A 24,782-nucleotide genomic window follows, 5' to 3' on the forward strand; every position below is an offset into this window, starting at 1 on the left:
GCTTCAGGCCAGGGCGTTAACCCACTGCGCCACAGCGCTGGCCCTAGTATAGCTTTTTAATAGATTTAGAAGTCAGCTTGTATATTGTTTCCAACTTTGACCTATTTGCTTAAGGATGCTTTGTTTATTTCAAGTCTTTTCTTGTCCTATGAAAGTTTTAAGGTAGTCTTCTTTTGTCTATGAAAAGTAGAATTTTTAGAGAGCAGGACGTCCAGCTTCCCAGTGCGGTCCTTTGGGGCACGAGCTACTAACGAGCGAGTTAAAAATGGGTGATGTTGAGAAAGGCAAGAAGATTTTTGTTCAGAAATGTGCCCAGTGCCACACTGTGGAAAAGGGAGGCAAGCACAAGACTGGACCAAATCTCCATGGTCTGTTCGGGCGGAAGACAGGTCAGGCCTTTGGATTCTCCTACACAGACGCCCACAAGAACAAAGGCATCACCTGGGGAGAGGACACTCTGATGGAGTATTTGGAGAATCCCAAGAAGTACATCCCTGGAACCAAAATGATCTTCGCTGGCATTATGAAGAAGAATGAAAGGGCAGACTTGATAGCTTATCTCAAAAAAGCTACGAATGAGTAATAGCTGGCCACTGCCTTATTTATTATAAAACAGCAATGTCCCGTGACTTTTTTTATGTGCACCATAATTTAATTCTCATACACCAGAATTCAGATCATGAATGGCTGACAGAATATTTTTGTCCGACAGTCTAATATTGCCTTGTGTGGTTAAATAGGAAATTTTGGTAGTAATTCCAGTTCAGTGAATGCCCTCACTGTTTTCCCCTTCTAAGGATATGATTGGACTTAACTAACAAAACTTGCCAATGCCATCCCAAAACCTGTTGGGAGATTGGATTTAGATTTAAATGCTGGGGAAATTGCCTCACTGTCTCAGAACTGAACAAGATTCACTTGTTCTCTACCTGCCTAAGGCAAGAGCTGAAGACATTTGGAAACGTCTACTTCGTATTTTTGGTCTTAGCTGTGGCAATCTCATTAGAATTTCCTGTATCTAAACTTCTGCCTTTTACTTACTGAAAGTCATTTTAGTGTGGTTTATGCATATCAAATAAAGAATATTTAACACTTCTCACATTTTATAGATGATCTGTAAAGTCAGGTGCTTTGAACGTCAGCATGACCAGGTGGAGTAACAAGTTACACCTGCTGTTGAATTCTTTACTACCTTAGACTGAGTTAAAATTCAGGATTGTCTATAAGCAGCCATTTGGAAACACATAAAACTGAGGAGCTACTGCATATTTGTGTTTAGTTATGGTGCTTTTGCCAGCTCAATGGAAGGACTAAGGTAGAGGAGACACCATCAGCACAAAACCTCTAAAATATGTGATCACAAGACTTAAGAGAATTAAAAACAGAATTATAGATCATGAAAAAAAAAAGAAAAGTAGAATTTTAATATGGATTGCATTGAATATGGAGATTGGTTTGTATAGGACAGACATTTTAACAATATGTTTTTCAAAACATTCACATATTTATTTGACAGGCAGAGTTACAGGGCGCGAGGAAGGGAGGGATAGAGGGAGAGAAGGAATAGAGAGAGAGAGAGAGAGGTCAAAATCTTCCATCTGTTGGGTCACTCACCAAATGTCTACAACAGGCAGGGCTGGGATAGTGATCCTGAGCATTTTTTACCTGTGGGTTGGCCGTTTGAATTTCCTCTTTTGAAAATTGCCTGTTCAAGTCCTTTGAGTGTTTCTTTATTAGATTGTTTTGTTGAGTTTCTTGAGCTCTTTATAGATTCTGACTGCTAATCCTTTATGAGTTGCATAGTTTGCAAATATTTTCTCTCATTCTGCTGATTGCCTCTTCACTTTGCTGAGTGTTTCCTTTGCAGCACAGAAGGTTCTCAGCTTGATAAATTGCATTTGACAATTTTGATTTTGATTGCCTGTGGTTCTGGGGCCCTTTCCAAGAAGTCTTTGCTTATGCCAATATCTTGCAGAGTTTCCTCCAATATTCTCCTCTGGTAATTTGATGATATCATGTCATAGATTTAGAGCCTTTATCCATTTTGAGTTGATTTTTGGTATAAGTTGTAAGGTAAGGGTCTTTTTTCATACTTCTGCGTGGTGATTTCTAATTTTCCCAGCACCATTTGTTGAAGAGAATGTGCTTTCTCCAGGGATTGATTTTAGTTCCTTTGTCAAAGATTAGCTGGCTGTAGATGTGTGGGTTAATTTCTGGAATTTCTATTCTGTTACGTTGGGTCTATATGTCTATTTTTGTGCCAGTACCAGACTTTTTTGATTATAACTGCCCAGTGTATCTTGAAAGCTGGTGTTGTGATGCCTTTGGCTTTGGTTTTGCTATATAAAAATGACTTAGCTATTCAGGGTCTCTTGTGTTTCCATATGAATTTTAGCATCATTTTTTTTCTAGATCTGAGAATAATGTTGGTATTTTGATTGGGATTTCATAGCTATAAACTTCCCTCTGAACAGTGCTTTTGCAGTATCCCATAAATTTTGATATGCTGTTTTGTCATCTCCATTTGTTTCCAGAATTTTTTTGATTTCTCTTTTAATTTGTTCTATTATCCACTGTTAATTCTGGAACACAGTTCAGTCTACATGTGTTTGCATATGTTCTAGAGTCTATTAACTGACTGGATGTAAAAATTATGGTCTGTATACACCATGGAATACTACTCAGTCATAAAAAGGATGAATTCCTGTCTTTTGAAACAAAACAGATACAGTTGGAAACCATTATACTTAGTGAAATAAGCCAGTCCCAAGAATACAGGTGTTATATGCTTTCTCTGATCTGTGGTAACTAATAGAGTGCCAAAAATGTAATGTAAAGGGGTAAAATTTACATTTTAAGCTTACTTCAATGATTGTTTACAGCCCAGAACAGTGTATTTTTTCTTACTATTTACTGAATTTTTACTTAGTGTAGGTTTAATCTTATGAGTATAAAGTATGGTGAAAGTATATCATTGTAAAATTTAAGAGAAGGAATAATAGAGGAAGCAAGATGAAGGGTGGGAATGTTGGCAGGAGGGAGGGCAAGGTGGGAAGTATCTGTATGCTCCTAAATCTGTATATATGAAATACATGAAATTTGTTTAAAAATAAATAAATAAAGTTAAAAAAGAGTAAAACCATACATGCCATCAAGGGTCTCACCTTCAGGACCTCATTTAATTCTAATCGCCTCCTAAAAGCCTGACCTCCAAATACAAGTAACACATGAATTTGGGGATTGAATTTCTAAACCATGAAATTTTAGGGGACATATTCATACTATAGCATTTCATTATTCATCATTGCTCCCTTCAAGTTTTCTACTTCTTCATGGTTTAGTCTTTGAAAATTGTATGTGATTATGACTTTACATTTGCCTTCTATCCTTATCAGTTTGCTGGCATATAATTGTATAATTTTTATAGCACTATCTTATTATCCTTTGTATTCTTGTGGTATGAGTTATAAAGTCTCTTCTTTAGTTTCTGATTTTATTTAAATTAGTTTTGTTAAAGTTTATCAATTTTAACTTGCACAAAACCCAATGTTTTGTTTCGTTTTTTTTTTATGATTTTCTAGTCTCTAATTCATTTATTTTAGTAGAGTCTATTATTTTTTCCCTTCTGACAGTTTTGACTTCATTTCTTCTTGTTATATTTTAGTTCCCTGAGGTGAAATGTTAGATTGCTAACTCAAGCTCTTTCTTCTTTTTGAAAAATATATAATAACATACACTATATATAACTTAATATATAGTAACACATACTAGAATGCTAGAACTAGGAAGACATTGTGGCGTAGTGAGTAAAGCTGTCATCAGCATCCCGTATGGGTATAGATTCGAGTCCTGGCTGCTTCACTTCCAATGCAGCTCCCTGCTAATGTGCCTGGGAAACAATGAGAGATGACCCAAGTGGTTGGGCCCCAGCACCCACATGGGACATCTGTACAAAGTTCCTGGTTCCTAGATTTGTTCTGGTCCAGCCCTGGCTCTTGTGGCCATTTGACAAGTGAATCAGTGGGTGGAAGATATCTCTCTCTAATTCTGATTTTTTAATAAATAGCTTCAGTCTTAAAAACTGGAGTGCTAGAACTGCTTTTTTATGTATCATAGAGTTTTCATACATTGAGTTTGTAGTTTATTTCAGCACAAGGTATTTTTTATTTACTTTTTGCTTTCCTTGTTGATTTATTTTTGATTCAGAAATGCATTGCTTAATTTGCTTGCATTTGTCAAATTTCCCATGTTCCTCTGTTAATAATTTCTGGTTTTATATTATTGTCAGAAAACATATTTGTTGTAGTTTCAGCTTTCAATTTGAGACCTAATCTATGCACTTGAGAAGAGTGTGTACTCTGCTGCTATTAGGTAGAATGTTCTGTATATATCTGTTAGGTCCATTTATTTTGAAGTGTGACATATTTCGGATGATTCCTCATGGATTATTCTGTCTGATATGATCTGTCCATTTTTAAAAGAGCAGTATTAAAATTCCATAGTGCTATTGCATTGCAGTCTATTTTTCACTTCAGGTAATTAACATTTGCTTTATATAGTTATGTTTTCTGATGATGTTAGATTCATATACATTAACAGTGTACACCTTTGCCATTATAATATGCCCTTCTTTGTTTTACTCTTTTTTTTTTTTGCTTAAAATCTATTTTATCTAAATGTAACAGTCTCTTCTCTCTTATGATATCCATTTCAAACGAATATAAACTATAGTTTTCGATCCCTGCATTCTCAACCTATATGTAGTCTTAAAAGTAGACCAAGTATCTTTTTTTTTTTTTTTTGACAGAGTGGACAGTGTGAGAGAGAGACAGAGAGAAAGGTCTTCCTTTGCCGTTGGTTCACCCTCCAATGGTGCACCGTGCTGATCCGATGTCAGGAGTCAGGTACTTATGGCAGGAGCCAGGTACTTATCCTGGTCTCCCATGGGGTGCAGGACCCAAACACCTGGGCCATCCTCCACTGCACTCCCTGGCCACAGCAGAGAGCTGGCCTGGAAGAGGGGCAACCGGGACAGAATCCGGCGCCCCGACTGGGACTAGAACCCAGTGTGCTGGCGCCGCAAGGTGGAGGATTAGCCTAGCGAGCTGCGGCGCCAGCCTGACCAAGTATCTTTTAAGCAGTATACAGTTCGGTCTTTTAAAAAATCCACTTTACGTCTTTTGTTTGGTGAATTGAATTCATTTAGAGTCAAGATAATATTGATATGCATTGACTTATTGTTAGCATTTTGTTAGCTTTTCCCTTTAAGTAGAACTTTTTATCCTTTCCTCTCTTGCCATCTTCCTTTGTGATTTGATGAACTTCTGATGGTATCTTTTGGTCCCTTACTTAAAATTATTTATTATTTATTTGAGAGGTAAAGACACACATAGAAGGTGAAAGACACACAGCGTAAGAAAGAGCACCCATCCATTGATTAACTCCCCAGATGTCTGCAATGTCCAGATGTAGGCAAAGGTTGAACCTAGGAACTGGGAACTCAATCCAGGTCTCCCATATTGGATGGCAGGAACCCAATTACGTGAGTTATCACTGATGTCTCCCAGGGTCTGCATTAGCAGGAACCTGGTGTCAAGAGCCAGAGCTAGGTATCAGTTACAGGTACTCCAATATGGGACATGGATGTCTTAACTGCTAGGCCAAATCCCATGCCTTATTCGTTACTTTTTATCTTTTGTATATCTGTTGTATGTTTCTCCTTTGTGACTACCAGGAGGCTTACATAGAATAAGTTAACACTGTTTGCAATTAAAAAAAAAAACCTGTACTTTTACTCTGCAAACCCCTACATTTTAAATTATTATTATTTTTTATTATAAATACTTTTATTTAGTAAATATAATTTTCAAAAGTACAGTTTATGGATTACAATGGCTTTTCCCCCCCAAAACTTCCCTCCCACCTGCACCCCTCATATCTCCCGCTCCCAATCCCATTCCATTCACATCAAGATTCATTTTCAATTGTCTTTTATACAGAAGATCGATTTAGTATATATTAAGTAAAGATTTCATCAGTTTGCACCACACAGAACATAAAGTGTAAAATACTGTTTGAGTACTAGTTATAGCATTAATTCACGTTGGACAACACATTAAGGACAGAGATCCCACAAGAGGAGCAAGTACACAGTGACTCCTGTTGTTGACTTAACAAATTGACACTCTTGTTTATGGCGTCAGAAATCTCCCTAGGCTCTAGTCATGAGTTGCCAAGGCTATGGAAGCCTCTTGAGTTCGCTGACTTCAATCTTGTTTAGACAAGGTCATAGTCAAAGTGGAAGTTCTCTCCTCCCTTCATAGAAAGGTACCTCCTTCTTTGATGGCCTGTTCTTTCCACTGGGATCTCACTTCCAGTGATCTTTCATTTAGGTTTATTTATTTATTTATTTATTTATTTTGCCAGAGTGTCTTGGCTTTCCATGCCTAAAATACTCTCATGGGCTCTTCAGCCAGATCTGAGTGCCTTAAGGGCTGATTCTGAGGCCAGAGTGCTGTTTAGGACATCTGCCATTCTATGGGTCTGCTGTGTATCCCGGTTCCCATGTTGGATCGTTCTCTCCCTTTTTAATTCTATCAGTTAGTATTAGCAGAAACTAGTCTTGTTTGTGTGATCCCTTTGACTCTTAGACCTATCAGTGTGATCAATTGTGAACTGAAATTGATCACTTGGACTAGTGAGATGGCATTGGTACATGTAACCTTGATGGGATTGAATTGGAATCCCCTGGCACATTTCTAACTCTACCATTTGGTGCAAGTCCGATTGAGCATGTCCCAAATTTAATTATTTCTTCATTTTAATTTCTAGTTGTTTTAGGATTTATTTATTGACCTTTGGATTATTGAGGTTACATTACATAAATCCAAAGCATTTGTAGTTTTGCTGAATTTTTTGTTGTTAATATTGTATACTTAATTCTATTATGCTCATGGAAATTATATTTTATGGTTTAATTTCTGAGAAATATTTAAAATGTCCCCTTTGACCTTAAATAAAGTTCATTTTGATGAGCATCCATTTTCACTTGAATATTTTGTACTTTTTAGATGTAATGTATATATGCATGTGTAAGTGTGGGCAGGACGAAGAGAGGAGGGTATAGAGTTGCAAGGTTAGGGAAATTTCCTAATCATTTTAAAGTATTCCATAATTCTGCTGATATTTTGTTTTGTTATTTCTTCAAGACATTTTAGTGTGAATTTTTGTTGTTTAAATGTAGTGTGGATTTATTGTAATATCTTTTTAGTTGTATCAATATTTACACTGAATATTTTGAATCTAGGTAAGTAGATACGTACAAATTTATATTGTTATATATTCTTGTTCTTGTTGAATTGACACTTTAATCATTGTGAAATATCCCTCTATCACTAGTAACACTCCTTGATGTAAAGTGTACTCTATCTGGTAATAATATAACTACACTAAACATATTCTGTTACAAAACTTTCAGGAACTTATTTTTAAATAACAACAGTTCATTTATCTCATATTTCCACAGATTGTCTAATATGAGTAGAATCAGCTGGTTGGTTCTGGGCTTGTTCATGAGCCTGTGGTTAGTTATTTGGTGGATGGGGGTAATCATTATAGGAGGTCCTCTTCCAGATCAGTCCATCCATTCCCAATAATTATTGTCCTTTAACAGTCTAGCCTAACCTTGTTGATATAATGTCACAGGGAGAACAAGAACAAAACAGGTACATTGTTTTTTTCTGTATGTAATTAGCCAAAGCAATTCACAACCTAGTCTCAACTCAAGAAGTAGATTAATATTTTCAGCCTCTTAAAAAGAGCTCCAAAACACTGTGGCAGATTTGGAGAGACAAGGAGAGAGAGAGAAAAAGAGAGATAAAAAGAAAGAGAGGAGCCAGTGCTGCGGCTCACTAGGCTAATCCTCCGCCTTGCGGCGCCAGCACACCGGGTTCTAGTCCAGGTCGGGGTGCCAGATTCTGTTCCGGTTGCCCCTCTTCCAGGCCAGCTCTCTGCTGTGGCCAGGGAGTGCAGTGGAGGATGGCCCAGGTGCTTGGGCCCTGTACCCCATGGGAGACCAGGATAAGTACCTGGCTCCTGCCAATCGGATCAGTGCGGTGTGCCGGCTGCAGCGCGCTGGCCGCGGCGGCCATTGGAGGATGAACAAACGGCAAAGGAAGACCTTTCTCTCTGTCTCTCTCTCTCACTTTCCACTCTGCCTGTCAAAACAAACAAACAAACAAAAAAAAAAAACAAAAAAACAAAAAGAAAGAAAGAGAGGAAGAGAGAGAGGGGGAGAGGTAGATGGAGAAGAAGAGGGAAAGGGAGAGGGAGAGAGAGAGAGAGAAAATCTTCCATTTATTGGTTCACTCCCCAAAGGATCACAATCAGAGGGGGGTGTATCAGAAATGGAGCAGCAGGTACTTGAGTCTGCACTAATACTGCACCACAGGCACTGGCCTCACAAATTCACCTTTCAAGGTTGTTCACACAGTGGAAATTACCTGGGACTGTTGTTACCATATACCACCCCATGCTTTGTGGCTGTATATATATTAATATTTCTCTCCAATACAAACATGGTCACTGCATACCAATGTCCTCAAATTCTTTATTTGCACACAAAAAAATTCAGATGTTTATAATCTTCCTAAGGTTTGTATGTACCTCTTCAGGTGTTGCTTCTCAGGGACATATCATCTTGATTTGGATGTTTGTAAACTAAAGCAACATGCTCTCTGTCCCACACCCACTCAATATAAGATGGAAAAACAGACATTATTTAAAGTTTTCCATTTCACCACTTACTTATGTTAAATAAATACAAGATGTCAATATTTTAGACTGTTTCTGCACTGGGCCTCAGTAAACTGGACTAAAAATCAAAATGGAGTCACTCATGCTGAAATTCTATATCACCAAATCAAATGCAGATTATTATCTTCTGAGAAATTAGAATTGGGAAATAATGGTCAAATTTCCTAAACAAGCCAGTTTTAACTATCATGATAACAATGTTCCATTAGATTTAATACTTACATCAAAAAGGTAATCTAAAGTAATCTTATATTAACTAGCTATTTTTCTTCTTTTCTGTCTTCCTGCCCCTGGCCTTCCAAGGAAAGTAACTTTGAAATTGGTAAAGAAAGGAATAAAATTGTTTGTGTTTGAAAATGACATGATTGTATGTATAGATAGCCCTAAAGACTCCACCCAGAGACTGCTAAAACCAATAAGCAAATTTAGTAAAGCTGCAGGATACAAATTGACATATGCTAGCAATGGCTGTACAAAACACAAATTAAGAAAATGATTCCATTTGTAATAACATCAAATATTGCCTCTTGAGGGGGGAATGTCAGGTAGGAAGTCAGTTATGAGTTTATGTGTATGCGACATAAAGGCCTAAAGAGAAAACATCTATGTCCAGCATATGCTGCATCTCAAAGTCATCCTGATGGTTTTCAGGGGCAGCCCGGTGTTCACATCCTGCCCTGCCCTGCCCCCTTCTACCTGATATCTCTCAGGTGCAGCCCAGTATCTGCATCTCAAAAACCCTGCTCCCTTCCTCCTGTCTGATAACATTTGCATCCATAAAGTCCTTTGTTTCAGACCTTCAAGAGAGAAGTTTTTCTATTTACATACAAAAATCCCTTGTTCCAAGAGGAACAGAGGTGGGGAAGCAAGACCCATCTCCTTAAAAACCCTCGGCCTCAACCAGACTGCATGCTCAGCCTTCTGCCTCTCTGCTGAGTTGCCCACCTGGTCTGGCCAGGTGTAATCTCTGCACTCAACCATGTAACCTCGCTCCTCCCCCCGCCCCAGTCTTTCAGGCTCCGTCTGGAGAGGTGCCCATCTGTCCTTACAGATGTCCCTTCCCTAATAAACCTTGCTATTTTACCTCCCCCAAAAAAAGATATTTAGAAATAAATTTATTCAAATAACTGAAGACTTGTACACTGTAAACTATAAAACATTGATGAAAGAAATTAAGAGAAGAGAGTGGAAAGATATCTCATGTTCATGGATTAGAACTAATATTTAAAATGTCCATATTACCCCAAGCATGATACAGATTCAGTAAAAAGCATATCTGTAGTAACTAATAGAGTACAAAAAATGTAATTTGTATGAGTGAAATTGTCATTTTGAGAATTGATTATTGTTTACAGCCATTGTTACAGCCAATTCTCATTTTGAGAATTGATTATTATCACTACTGTTGAGAAACAGTGTTGTATTATTCTTACTATTTGTTGAATTTTTTTTTACTTAGTGGAGGGATAATCTTATGATTATAAAATGAACTGAAAGTATATCATTATAAAAATTAAAAGAAAGAATAAGGAAGGACAAAGGAAGGTGAGAGTGTGTCAGAACTGAGGCTAGCGTGGGAAGCCTAATTATGCTCCCATCTATATATGTGAAATACATTAAATTTGTTCACCTCATATAAATTTAAAAAAAGAAAAAAAATGCAATGGAATTTTCCATAGAAATAGAAAACTCAATCCTAAATTCATATGGAATCACAAAAATCCATAAAAAAGCAATTTTGAGCAATAACAAAAAATCTGGATTCATTACACTATCTGATCTGAAAACATACTATAAACCTATTATAATCTAATAGCATAGTACTGGAATATATATGTATATGTATATATACATATACATGTATATATATAAAATATATATACATATATACATGCATATATACATATATACATACATGTATACATACATATATAGGTATACATATATATACACATATATACATGTATATATGTATATATTTTTCTTCTTTTCTGTCTTCCTGTCCCTGCCTTCCAAGGAAAGTAACTTTGAAATTTGTAAAGAAAGGGATAAAATTGTTTGTGTTTGAAAATGAATATATATATGAAAATATATATTCTTGTATATACTAATGTAACATTATAGAAAACCAGAAAGAATCCATGTGTTTATAGTCAATTAATCTACTAATGTGCCATGAATGCACATGGGGAAAGGACATTTAATAAATTATATTGAGTAAACTGGAAAGCTACTTACAGAAAAATCAATTGGGCCATTATCTCTCACAACTATGAAAATGGACCTAAAATGGAATAAAGTCTTAAAATATGAGGTACAAAAACATGAAATTGCATGCAGAATTAACAGGGGAAATCTTTTTGACATTTGTGTTGGCAATCTTTATAAAGAAATGACCCCAAATATACAGGTAATAAAAGCAACAAAGGGCAAATGATATTGCATCAAACAGAAAAGTTTCATCAAAGGAAAAGAAATACATAACACAATAGCAAGAAAGCAAAGAACCCAATTAAGATTCAGGTAATGGAATTAGACACTTCTCAATATAAAAATGCTAACAAATGGCCAAAAGTAAATAACAAAAAGCTCAATATACCTAATCATCAGATAATGGAAAATGAAGCCACAATGATATATCACTTTACTCCAGTCAGATTGGCTATTATCAAAAAGACAAAAACTATCAAATGCTGGAAAGAATGTAAAAAAAAAAAAAGGAAATGCTTACATACTGTTGTTGGAAATGTAAATTAGTATATCAATATGGAAAGCTATATGGGTATCCTCAATGAATTTAAAATATAACCATTCTATGATGCAAGAATCTCACTTCTGTTTGTGTATCCAAACAAAATGAAATCAGGAGCTAAAAGAGTTATCTGCACTCCTGTGTTCATTGGTAGCATTATTCACAATAACCAAGATATGGGATCAGCATACATGTACCCTGCAAGATGAATGGACAAAGAAAATGTAATGTGATATATATATGAGGATCTTCAAATGATCATGGTATGTCAGGGACCATCTCCCCTAAGGTTTAAAAAAAAAAAAACTGGCTAAAGGCAGAAACTGAAGGGGCTTTCCAGCAGGAACTTTCTGGGAATGGTCCGGGGGTTAGAGGGGCTTTCTGAGAAATACCACAATATAACTAGATCAACTGAAGAAATTCTAATGCATGCAGGTTTAACTTTGTGTCAGGGTTGTGTAAGCAGTGTTATAGCTCTAAACTAGCCAATCAAGATATATATAAAACCAAATATGCATTTGGAAACTTAAAGTTGTTTGTGCCAGGGTATATTAGGCAGCACCCTACTTTGTTCAGGACCGAGAATCTGGAGCGCCTCCTCTGGATCTGCTGACAAATAAAGCTATTTTCCTATTAAGAGCTTGGTGCCCCACCTTTCTTTTGGAGTTTCCCACTACAATGGTAAATGTTTATTATGAAAGCAATGCATGATTTTTTTTAAATTTTTCAACAAAATAAACTTTCCTATTAATTCCATTTATATGAACTTTGTAAAGTGTCCTCATGTATATAAATACACATGAGTATACATGGAACATTTTTATTCATTTATTTGAAAGACAGAGTGACAGAGAAGGAGGAACAGAGAGGTGTCTTCCATTCACTGGCCTACTCCACAAATTGCTGCAACACCTAGGTCATTATCCACTGCCTTCCCAGAAGAAGGGAGCTGGATCAGAAGCAGAGCAGCTGGGACTTGAACCAGCACATACATATATTAATATACAAACATTCTTTAAAATCAATTAGTTCTAAATTCGTTCTATAAACATAGTAAGAACTCTGATATGGGATGGCAGTGTTGTAAGCAGCAGCTTAAGCTGTTGCACCACAATGTCAACCTCACCATGGTATATTATTCATTCATAAAATGTAGTTAATTCTGTCAATTGAGACAATATAGATGGCCCTGGAGGGCATTATCCTAAGTGAAATAAGTCAGACAAAGAATACAAGTATTGCATGGTCTCACTGATATGTGAAATCTAAAGAAATCTTAAGAAAATACTCATAGAAGCAGAAATTAGAATCCTAGTATTTTAGAGGCTGGGGTATGGGAAAAATGGAGAGGTATTGATGAAAGTGTACCAAATATCAGTTATACAAGATGAGTGAGTTCTGAAAAACATTTGGTATGGTGACTGGTTAATAACACTGTACTATATGGGCACGTGAAATGTTCTCATTACAAAACAGTGAAGACACCTGTGGGAAGTGATAGACAGTTTGCTTGATTGTGGTAATCAAGGCATACATATAGCAAATATATAAATATAAATATATATAAAATATGTAAACCATAATCATATATAAATTATATATAGTTATAAATATAATTTTATTTATTATTTTTGCCTCAATAAAACAAAAATGAAGTCATTATATATAATAATAAAAATATATGAATGCATAGAAGCATAATCATGTTTGTATAATATACAATTTTTATTTTAGAAGAAATAACTAACTTTGTTGAGAAGGCTAGTCTCTAGGGATCTGAGAGTGGGTTGCTGCTGGGAAGAGATGTTGTTTTTCATAATGAATTTTATAAAACTTTTATAAAAATAATTGAAATATATCAATGTGCATTTTTGCATACACACATGTATGCATATGCATATATTAATAAACAAACATTATTTAAAATCAAGTAGTTCTAAAGTAGTTCTATAAACATAGCAAGAAAAAGTTATCAAACATTTGAATGTGTGCAGGTAAAAGGGATATTTTCCATTCAGTTTCAGGATGCAATATTTAACTGGCATTTCTTATCCACATTCTGTCTTCCCAAAATGTTATCATCTCTCATTTTTGGTGACTCTCTTTCCTGTTCTCTTAGTTTTTATGAGTTTCTTCCTTTTTGTACTTCTCCACTTTTGTTAGAATAATGAGATTTGAACGCATGTCCTAAATCCACCATCTGGAATCTTGAAAAATAAGCAAATAAGTTCATGCAGTATGATATTTAAATGAGACAGATTTCTCATCCAGTATGTTGGATTTGTAAGTAGATACTATTTGTATATATCTTTGAAAATAAGGCAAAGGAAAACTTAATGCTAGTCTCTCCTCAAGCAAAAAAAAAAAAAAAAAAAAAAGATAAACAAAATAAAGAATCCTGCCATAGTTTTGCATGGGGGCAGCAGGCTCCTTAGCATAAAGTGGAATTATCATGTGTTCTACACTGCTGCTTATCAGAATAGAGGCTAAATTGTTTCATTGTTTCACTATCATCTGAATATGCTTAACTGCCCTACCAATTTGGGCAAAATGAAGAAAAAGTGATGGAAGAAACCTTGAACTTTTCCTAGTTGTCCCTGTGTACTAGGCCAATGTGATACCCAGGTACTATGGATAGAATAGCCTCACAAATGCCATACAAATGCAAAAGATTACTTGGAGTTCTACAGTGAAACCATATGGTATTATAGGTTCTCTGGAAATGATATATTCCTGACCCCAAGTTATTATTATCTTGTTTCTCAGTCTACCAGCAAGTGTTTCTTTTCATAACAAAATACCGAGGAAGTTGGTAATCCTAATGGCAAAATTCAATCAATAGTATTCATGTTAATTAAATGGATTTTTCTCTTTCAGTGGCTTTGAGGATAGCAATTTTGGTGGGTATAAAAAAAGTATCAATTCAGGGATAAGAGTGAACATATAAAAGTGTGGTTTTTGTGCCATCAGCTGATAATGCCTCCAAACCCTGAAGAAAGTCCAAAAGAAAATCCAACTTTCTTAGGAATGGTTTTTATTTCAAAGATTAACATACTAGAAAGCAACTGTATAACTTCTCTTGCATGGAAACTATTGATACTTATATACAATTTTTTTGAAATTTTTATTTATTTAACTATTAGATGGCAGAAAAAGAGAAAGAGACAGAGAGATAAAGAGATCTCTTATCTGCTGGTTCACTCTCCAAATGTCCAGAACAGCCAAGGCTGTATCAGGTTGAAGCCAGGAGCCTGGAAATTAATCTGGGTCTCTCACATTTGTGGCAGGGACTCAAGTACTTGAGCCATCATCTGCTGCCTCCTAGGGTGCACGTTAGCAGGAAGCTGGAGTAAACAAATAGAGCCAGGACACGAACTCAGGCACTCTGGCATGAGACACATGTGTTCCAAGCATTGGCTTTACTGCCCCTTAAACCAGTTCTTTAAAGCACAGTTTTGTAAAGAGATGAAGAAGCCATGATTTTCTGGGTAGATTTTCCAGATAAAATATAGTATGTAATGTTAAATTGTACTTCATGTAAACAAGGAATAGCTTATATAGTATAAATATGTCCTAAACTGAGCACACTTATACTAAAAGATTCTTAATTGTTTATTTGAATTTCAAATTGAACTGGGAATCAAGTATTTTTATTTACTAATTATGGCTACCTGATGTTAAGAAGTGTACTTCCACTTTCTGCCTTTGGTTTATTCTGTTGGCACAGGAGGGGATGCATGGACCGCATGGAGTGCATGTGTGTTTCTTGTCAGCTTCTAAACCTTTTCTGGAATTGTCATAGGCTAAAGAGCAAGTATAATTCCTTGCACATTAACTTGAGTACCACTTGTACAGTAGTGGGCATAAACTTGAGTTATGTCATTAACAGTCATTAAAACTTAATCATTAAATCTCCTTATCTAATGCATGGCTGTACTGAGGACTTGCTGAGCCAACAAGCTGCTTTTTGGAAGACAAGCAGGAAGGACCCCGAACAAATGGGATTAGGACATGGAAGTTCAATTTTAGGAAAAGATGTTCAGAAAAGATATTGACCAGCTCTTTGTAAAAGGAGTATAATGCAAGTCACATATGCAATTTTCAATTTTCTGCTAGCCAAATTAACAATAGTAAAACAATAATAGGTGAAGCTAATTTTAGTATCATTTGTTCAACATGGTATAGCTCAAATATTACTGTAAATACTCGAAGTAAATATAGTGACTGCAATGTAATACTTTTATTATTGAAATAGATGTAAATATGAAAAGTTTGAGATATTTTGTACTTTTTCAGGCTGTCTTTGAAATCTTTTGTATATTTTGCATTTAAGAAAATATCAATTCTCATAATGATAGGACTAAGAACCAAAGGGATCATATAAACAAGACTAGTGTCTGCAAATACTAGCTGATAGAATAAAAAAGAGAGAGAACGATCCAACATGGGAAGTGAGATACACAGCAGACCCATAGAATGGCAGATGTCCTAAACAGCACTCTGGCCTCAGAATCAGCCCTTAAGGCATATGGATCCGGCTGAAAAGCCCATGAGAGTATTTCAGGCATGGAAAGCCAAAACACTCTGGGGAAAAAAAAAAAAAAACCTAAATGAAAGATCTCCGTGAGTGAGATCCCAGTGGAAAGAATGGGTCATCAAAGAAGGAGGTACCTTTCTCTGAAGGGAGGAGAGAACTTCCACTCTGACCATGGCCTTGTCTAAATATGATCAGAGTTGGTGAACTCAAAAGGCTTCCATAGCCTTGGCAGCTCATGACAAGAGCCTAGGGTGATTACTGATGCCATAAACAGGAGTGTCAATTTGTAAAGTCAACAACAGGAGTCACTGTGCACTTACTCCTCATGTAGGATCTCTGTCCTTAGTGTGCTGTACATTGTGATTTAATGCTATAACTAGTACTCAAACAGTATTTTTCACTTTATGTTTCTGTGTGGGAGCAAACTGTTGAAATCTTTACTTAATGTATGCTAACCTGATCTTCTGTATATAAAGATAATCGAAAATGAATCTTGATGTGAATGGAAGGGGAGAGGGAGTGGGAAAGGGGAGGGTTGTGGGTGGGAGGGACGTTATAGGGGGGAAGCCATTGTAATCCATAAGCTGTACTTTGGAAATTTATATTCATTAAATAAAAGTTAAAAAAAAGCAAATGGAAAAAATGTATTAAAAATTCATTAAAAATTAAAAAAAAGAAAATATCAATTCAGCCTAGCCAAATTACAAGTGCTCAGTATCTATGTGTGGACATTGGCTAACATAGTGGTCAATATATATACAGATTCATGCTACTCATGACCAGGAGCAATGACATTAACTGGAATATATTAGAAACATATAGTATCAAGCTCCACACCAACCTACTAAATCAGAATATTCATTGTTACAAGACCTACAAATGATTTGTATGTATATTAATTATTGAGAAGTGTTATCTTAGCAAAGAACATTTCCTAAAATGTCAGGTATGGTTTATACATTCTAAGTTGGACAATGAGGTTTCTTAGTACCTGATTGACAAGGTAGATCCAAAAAGTAAGAAAAACTGACAACAGGAAGAGGGTGGTGAATACCAGTTGTGCTTAGATTGCAAGTTTGTAATTTTTTTTATTTTGTGAAATTTGTTTCTGAATATTAATAATTTACCTCTAATCCAAGATCATAGATAAAGCCTTTATTCATGAAGCTTTCATAACACCTTGGTTGTCTAAGTCTATATCCTACCCATTCAACTTTGCATTTCCAAAAAAAAACTACTTCCATAATCAACCACTGCTTTATTTCTAAAGAAAAAACATCATAGAACTATCATTTCTTTGGCTCTCATCTTCTAGCTCATTCTCCCTCTCCAAAACCATCCATTCTACTAGTCTGGATATCTTCTCTACCGTTTCCTTTGAAATGTATTTCATTATAAATACAGTTTAGGAATTGTCACAGCTTTCATCTATTCATGGAATACTCCCATCACCTCCTAGTCCTAAATGAAATACCAGTCCCTCTGAACCTTCCTCTGCATAGTCTCCCTCTCTCTTTGGAAATCAGAGGGCCACAGGTAGGAAATACAGAGATGAATAACATAATTCCTGGTTGAACAGAACTTAAAGTCCCTGTGAGGTGATGAGAGAACCATTATTCAACAAATATTTACTTTTTGGGAAGTGCTCTGAAGGAAAAGTGGAGGTACAATGAGAGTTGCTGTGTTTTGAAGGTGGTTTGCCCTGTCTGAAATTCACATTCAAATTTGGTTCCAAATGTAACAGTGTTGAGAGGTGGTGAGAACTTTACAGATGATTAGATCATCCAGAGGTATTGATGGCATTCTCATAGGATGGGATTATTTATTACAAGAGCAGGTTGTTATGAAGCCAGGCTACCCTTTGTGATTTGTTTCCTTACTTTTTTAAAAAAAAAATTTTATTTAAGGTATACAAATTTCATGCATTTAATATATACTGATTTTGTAACATAGTGATACTTCCCAACCTTCTGTCTCTCCCGCCCATGCTCCCACTCTCACCAATATGGAGAGTCAGAGGAAGGTTTTGTGAAATAAGTCCACTTGAATACGTAAAATATATCGGATTTTGGTGAGTGTAGCCTGCAAGTGAGAATGAAGAGAATATTTTGCTTTCCCTTTGTGGTCTGTTCTTTTCTTTCTCAACTTTTGAAAGAATATGCTAAGATATCTTGATGATTTGTTTGGGTTATACCTGCTGTATTGCAATGACCAAGAGGGCAGTGATCTTCTTGATTCACTCATTGCTGTAGTCCCAGGCACTTAAAACAAACCTGCCATATAAAAGGCACTCATGTATTTTTGGCTAAATGTATTAGTCTATTTTTTTGTTGCTGTAATGAAATGCTCAAAACTAGGTTCTTTATGAAGAAAAGATGTTTATTTTGCACATACGTATGCAGACACAACAGCACAAAGTGACACGTGCTTTCCTCTGGTTAGGGCACCCTTGGTTGTAACACATGGGGGATGGGTGTGATGTGAGTTCCTGTGAAGGGAGAGGTCACATGGTGACACAGGAAGCCAAAGAGCAGGGAGAAGCCAGTCTTGCTGTTTCATAACAATTCATTCTTGGGAGAATGACTCAGTGTCCCATGAGAACTACAGTTAACTCTGAGTGCAGTGCACTTTAATGACCTAATTACCCTTCACTAAATACCACTCCTTAAAGATCCTCCTACCTACCAACGTTTTCATACTGAGGAACATGCTTCCAACACACGAATTCTATATAGCACTGAAGTGTTAAGATACTACTGAAGTGATGGAATCTTATTTAGGGACTGAAACAAAACCATTGTGGCTATGGATAATATGGGACAGAATGGCGATGTAAAAGTCCAGAGAGATTGGTGAAGAGTAGATCATGGAGAATGTTAGGAACAGTGTTAAAGAATGATGTGATTTTTAGCATGATGTAGAACAGCAGACATTTTAGATCTCACCTGCTGGCAGCACTACAGCTTGAAGACTTGGAAATGAAATGAAGATCATGAAATCGCTGGGTCTGATTTCAAACCCCAGTCCTCCCCCTTCTGTTATTTTATTCTCCTTGTACATGTTCCTTGTCTTCATTTTTACCTCATGCTTCCCTCATACTTCCAGTATTCCAGTTTAGCATTCATTTATTGTCAGACTATTCAATGAGGGAATTATTCCTTTCCTAGAATACCTCAATCCTTTCTCCTTGCGTCTTTTAAAAACTCCTTTTCTGGGCCGGCGCCGTGGCTCACTAGGCTAATCCTCCACCTTGCAGCGCCGGCACACCGGGTTCTAGTCCCAGTCGGGGCACCAGATTCTGTCCCGGTTGCCCCTCTTCCAGTCTAGCTCTCTGCTGTGGCCCGGGAGTGCAGTGGAGGATGGCCCAGGTGCTTGGGCCCTGCACCAGCATGGGAAGACCAGGAGAAGCACCTGGCTCCCGGCTTCGGATCAGTGAGGTGCGCCAGCCGCAGCACGTCAGCCGCAGCGGCCATTGGAGGGTGAACCAACGGTAAAGGAAGACCTTTCTCTCTGTCTCTCTCTCTCTCTCACTGTCCACTCTGCCTGTCAAAAAAATAATAAAAATAAAAAAAAAACTCCTTTTCTGGATAAGTCCTATTACCTAGCACAATGTGATGGGCTGTGAAAATTGAGAAAATGACCAACCCTTATTGATTGGATTCACTGCAAATCTATCTCGTAGTCTTGTTGGACTCATTATATTTAAGAATCCTTGTATTCTTATAAACTATCACAATACCCATTGCCATTACAGATATTTTATAGTGTGGCCTTGTATTTGACTTATATTTTGTGTGTTCCCTCAAGTTCTACTCTTTCCATCTCAAAATCACCCATCTCCTCCCCTACCCCCTCCTCCTCCTTTGTTCAAGGAGTGAGGAAGATGTTTCCCTTTCATTTCTACAGCAAATGCTTCCTGTATTTGCCTTCACTCTTCCTTTAAGACCATACTGCATACATTATAAATCTCTCCAAGGATTTTGTGGACCTTCTCTCCAAGTTTTTTTTTTTTCTCCTGATTATACTTGAATACCAATATAGCATTCTGTGTGATTGTGAATAAGTCATCTAGCCTTCTAAGCTTTATTTTACTACCTGTAAATAAATGGGATATGTTCAATGATTAAGTGAGATAATTTACATAAACTGCAAAGCAGTGTGCCTGGCATATGGTAAGAACACATTTTTTAGTTCTTATGGTAAAAATGGTGATGGTGACTAAAACCACTAAACTCAGTTTTCCTTTATCATAGAACAACTCTCCCTCATTCCTGGTAATTCCCCAAGGTACATTTAATAACAGCCCTAGTTGCAAGAAGGCTCTCTATTTCTTTTTTACCAACTGCCCTTTACTTAATCATAGATTTCCGTTCTTACTACTTGAATAAAACTGCTATCTTGATGAGGCTGAATCATTCTACTCCCAGTCCATTGCTCAATCATCTCTACCATAATGCCTGCTGTCAAATATGTTGGTTGACTCCTCTGTCCCTTTTTTCTTTCAATTATATATGATCTATCATGGATTTAAAACATGGGTCTCTCAGTTGTCATTATGAGGTTATCAGAGAAGATAAGAAAGAACTTTAGCAGAAAAAACGATGTTTAATTTCTGAAGTGTCACTTTTGAGGTACTATAATTCAATGCATCTGACCTGATATCAAATCATGTTCATTCAATCCACCTCTTATCAATCTTATTGCCTTCCAGCCACATTATACTTCCACAAGGAAAAAAATATAAAAATGATTTCATAATCTCCACAAATCAAGGATTCTTTAATGAATAATTATTAAAACTTTTTGTGGCATGGTCCGCATTTGAAACCATTAAACTGTATCCCTTGGGTCATTTGGCCCTTTTTTTTTTTTAAATTGAGCTGTAGGTTCATATACAGTTTCCTTTAGAAAGCGCTGAAATCATTCCTCTACTTATGAAGTAGAAGCCTTGCTTTAGGTAGAAAGAAAATCTAATTTTAAATTCTAATAAGGAAATCTGGGCAGATGAACACCAAGGAGAAGGCGATGTTGATCTAGTTCACTGCACTGCTGAATTAAAACTTGATGGGAAATCATTGCACTTCAAAGAACAGGACCAGCAAAGGCTTAGAGTATGATGTGAGGATCAATATTGGAAGAATAAAATAATTGAATTAGCAAATCTTCCAGACAAATAGGCTGAATGGAACAATGGGCAGCACAGCTCCAACAGATAGGAATTACAAAGGAAAATGGGCTCACATCTTTTTGAGTCAGGCTTGCTAACACCATGACCAGCCCCAAAATACACATTGCTCTAGATATGATATTGACACTTCTGTTGTCCTATTAAGCTGAGGCTGATTACTTAAGATGTAGGAATGTCCTGTATAGGCTCTTATAATGAAAAGAGAAAAGTAGTCATTTCAATTTCCGTGTGGGGCACTTGCTAGACGTACAACTTAGGTAAGATATTTAAGCTCAATTCCCCATCTGTAAAATGGGGACAAAAAGAATCCATATGCTTTAAGAATGTTGTACTGTAAAAGTGATATTTTGTGTGTAAATTGCCTGGCAAGCAATAGGAGGTGAATATATGTTGATTTCCTTTATGTTTTTTACTGCCTTGCAGTATCCTTATTTAGTATCAGCACCCTCAGAAATTGAGAACATTTTTTGTTATTGCCTTGTTCAAAAAACTTTTTTTAGAAAAGCATTGGTTAAAACAAATTTAGAAAGTATCAGTAACTCCATTATTCATTCTTATAACATTTTATGAAGATAGGTGATTATACCTTTCACTATTTAATTAAAGTTAAAAAATATTTGAAAGTCAGAATCAGATAGAGAGACAGATAGGGAGAGATCTTCCACCATCTGGTTTACTTCCTCAAAGCCTACAATAACTGAAGTGGGGTGTGATCAAATCCAGGAGCCCCAAACTCAATCCAGATCACCTTCATGTGTGGAAGGGACCCAAAAACTTGGGCTATCACTTGCCTCCTACAGCATGCTTTAACAGGAAGCTGAAATCAGAAGCAGAGCAGGGACCTGATTCAAGGCTCTCTGATTTGGGATGCAAGAGTCCCAAGAAGCATTTCAAAAACTGAGCCAAACACCTGCCCCACATGGCACCATTTTGAACTAGCATGGTTGAATGGTATCTGACTATCCTCAGTTTGCTAGAGGAGTTCTCATTAATGAGCCAACAAAAAGTGAGATTAAAAGTATGGCTGAAGAGCCCATGAGAGTATTTTAGGCATGGAAAGCCAAAACACTCTGGGAAAAAAAAAAGAAGACCTAAATGAAAGATCTCTGCGAGTGAGATCCCAGTGGAAAGAACGGGGCCATCAAAGAAGGAGGTACCTTTCTCTGAAGGGAGGAGAGAACTTCCACTTTGACTATGACCCTGTCAGAATAAGATTGAAGTCGGCGAACTCAAAAGGCTTCCATAGCCTTGGAAACTCATGGCTAGAGCCTAGGGAGATTACTGACGCCATAAACAAGAGTGTCAAATTGTTAAGTCAACAACAGGAGTCACTGTGTACTTACTTCTCATGTGGGGTCTGTCCTTAATGTGTTGTCCAATGTGAAGTAATGCTATAACTAGTACTGAAACAGTATTTTACACTTTGTGTTTCTGTGTGGGTGCAAACTGATGAAATCTTTACTTAATATATACTGAACTGATCTTCTGTATATAAAGATAATTGAAAATGAATCTTGATGTGAATGGAATTGGAGAGGGAGCAGGAGATGGGAAGGGTGCGAGTGGGAGGGAAATTATGGGGGGGGAAGCCATTGTAATCCATAAACTGTACTTTGGAAATTTGTATTTACTAAATAAAAAAAGTAAAACCAACTATCTACCACCTCAATTAATTTGCAGTTCAAACAGTAAATACAGCTGGTAATAGTAAAATCTTCTTTCATGGAACATCTACTACTGGCCCAAGCTAGGTGCTTTAGGAATCTCCAATCTATATCAAAATCCCAGAATGGTAGGTATTATTATCCATATTTTTGAGATGAGGAATCTTAGATTTAGAGACATTATTCAAACAAATAGCTAAGACTCCAACCTAGTCTCTATAACCCCAAATCATACATTTTGTTCATTGCCTTAACTTTCTAGACTGACCAAATAGGACTTGTTTGGTCATTAGCCTTTCTCTACTTATTTACTGATATCAACCTCAGTAAGTCTGTGCTTTAGTTGTTATCACTTTTTAAAGAGGAGTGGTAGGTCCACTTTTTTAAACTGAGCTAGAAGTTCCTTATTAACACTTCTACACTCTTCCAGAAAATACACTATTTACTGAGATTGATGTGAGGCTTTCTATGCATTGTGATATGAATCTTCCCTTAGTACTAGAGACTTATGGCACAAAAGATGTAATTATGATTGTTGATTTTAGTAGCGAAACCCACAATCTTTGTGTGCCTAATAACTGCCAACTCCTGTTGATTCTCAGTTGAAGAAAATACTGCAGTTATGTAGGCTCTTACAGGTATTAGTATTGTATTTGATGCATAAAGGGGCATTATTTATTTCTAGTAGTTCTGTTATAAATTTCATAGGTGGGAAAACTGAGGTGCACAGAGATAAATTATCTTTCCCTTAACCATACATCTGGTAAGTAGAAGAGCTAGGATTAAAACTAAGTCTTATTCCAGAACCTGGATTTTATTAGTCATGTTTTCACAGTACTATAATGAAATACCCGAGTCAAACTAACTTTATATAAAAAAGAGGTTATTTTCACTAATGGTTCTAGAGGCAAAAGGTCCAGGACACTCATCTGGTTATGGCTTTCTTGATGGCAGAATGCCAAGGTGGTAGAACATCACATGATGACAGAGTATATATGTATCTGTGTCTCCATCTGTGGTCACTTTCCTCATTCTAATAAAGCCACCCTGGCTCAAACATGGGAACCTTGCTCTAATGCTCATTTCTCATCTAATCACTTTCTAAAGGCCTCATTTCTAAACACCATAGTCAATTTAAGTTTCTGCCTTCTGAATATCTTTAACACAGGGCTTTGAGAATTAAACTTCAGTGTGATTTCAGGGAGATCAATCTTATTCAAACCATAGCACAGACCCTAACCATTCTATTCAAATTGAGTATCAAATTTACTTGATCAGTAAATCTCAGACCTATATTTACTATATAGGAGTGTCATATTCTGAATCCAGTGTTGTTATTACTGTACAGTTCATAGGTTTCACAAAGCCTAATAAAAAAGTTCAGTGTTTAAAAAATCTGTGGGCTTCTTACTCTGAGATAAAGAGTAACTGCACTCTTATCAGCAATAGCTAACTAGACATTTCTAAGCAGAATTAATTGCATTGACTTTAGCCTCTGTTATATTCATATAAAAGAAAAACGAATATTCATACTCTTCTTCTACCCAGCAGTCCTTCCCATTCTTAACTTTGGTTTTCTGATTCCCATGTTTGACATTTTAATTATCATCAGCCTCGCATGGATTTACCTATCTTTTCCCTGTCTTTGAAACTGCTCTTCACCATCCCACATCCCCTCTGAGACCTATTGCAAGTTCCTCCTGCTAGTATCCCTAACTCCACTCCTCTGATTTTATCATAGGATGGAGTCCTCCCCTGAGATTATGCTCAAGGAGCCCTTAATTATCCATATTTCTTGGTCATTGTATGCATGTATGAGTGTTGAGT

The 24,782-nt window shown here is 36.5% G+C and overlaps 1 protein-coding gene across 1 annotated transcript; it reads left to right on the plus strand.

Moving 5' to 3' along the window:
- The first annotated feature begins 217 nt into the window (after positions 1 to 217).
- On the plus strand, positions 218 to 1,392 carry LOC100351037 (cytochrome c-like). Its single transcript, XM_008272914.4, has one exon. The coding sequence runs from the start codon at positions 266 to 268 to the stop codon at positions 581 to 583; it is 318 nt and encodes a 105-aa protein (XP_008271136.1). The 5' UTR covers positions 218 to 265; the 3' UTR covers positions 584 to 1,392.
- The last annotated feature ends 23,390 nt before the right edge of the window (positions 1,393 to 24,782 follow it).

This window comes from Oryctolagus cuniculus, chromosome X, assembly GCF_964237555.1.
Source record: "Oryctolagus cuniculus chromosome X, mOryCun1.1, whole genome shotgun sequence".
NCBI classification, from domain to species: Eukaryota; Metazoa; Chordata; class Mammalia; order Lagomorpha; family Leporidae; genus Oryctolagus; species Oryctolagus cuniculus.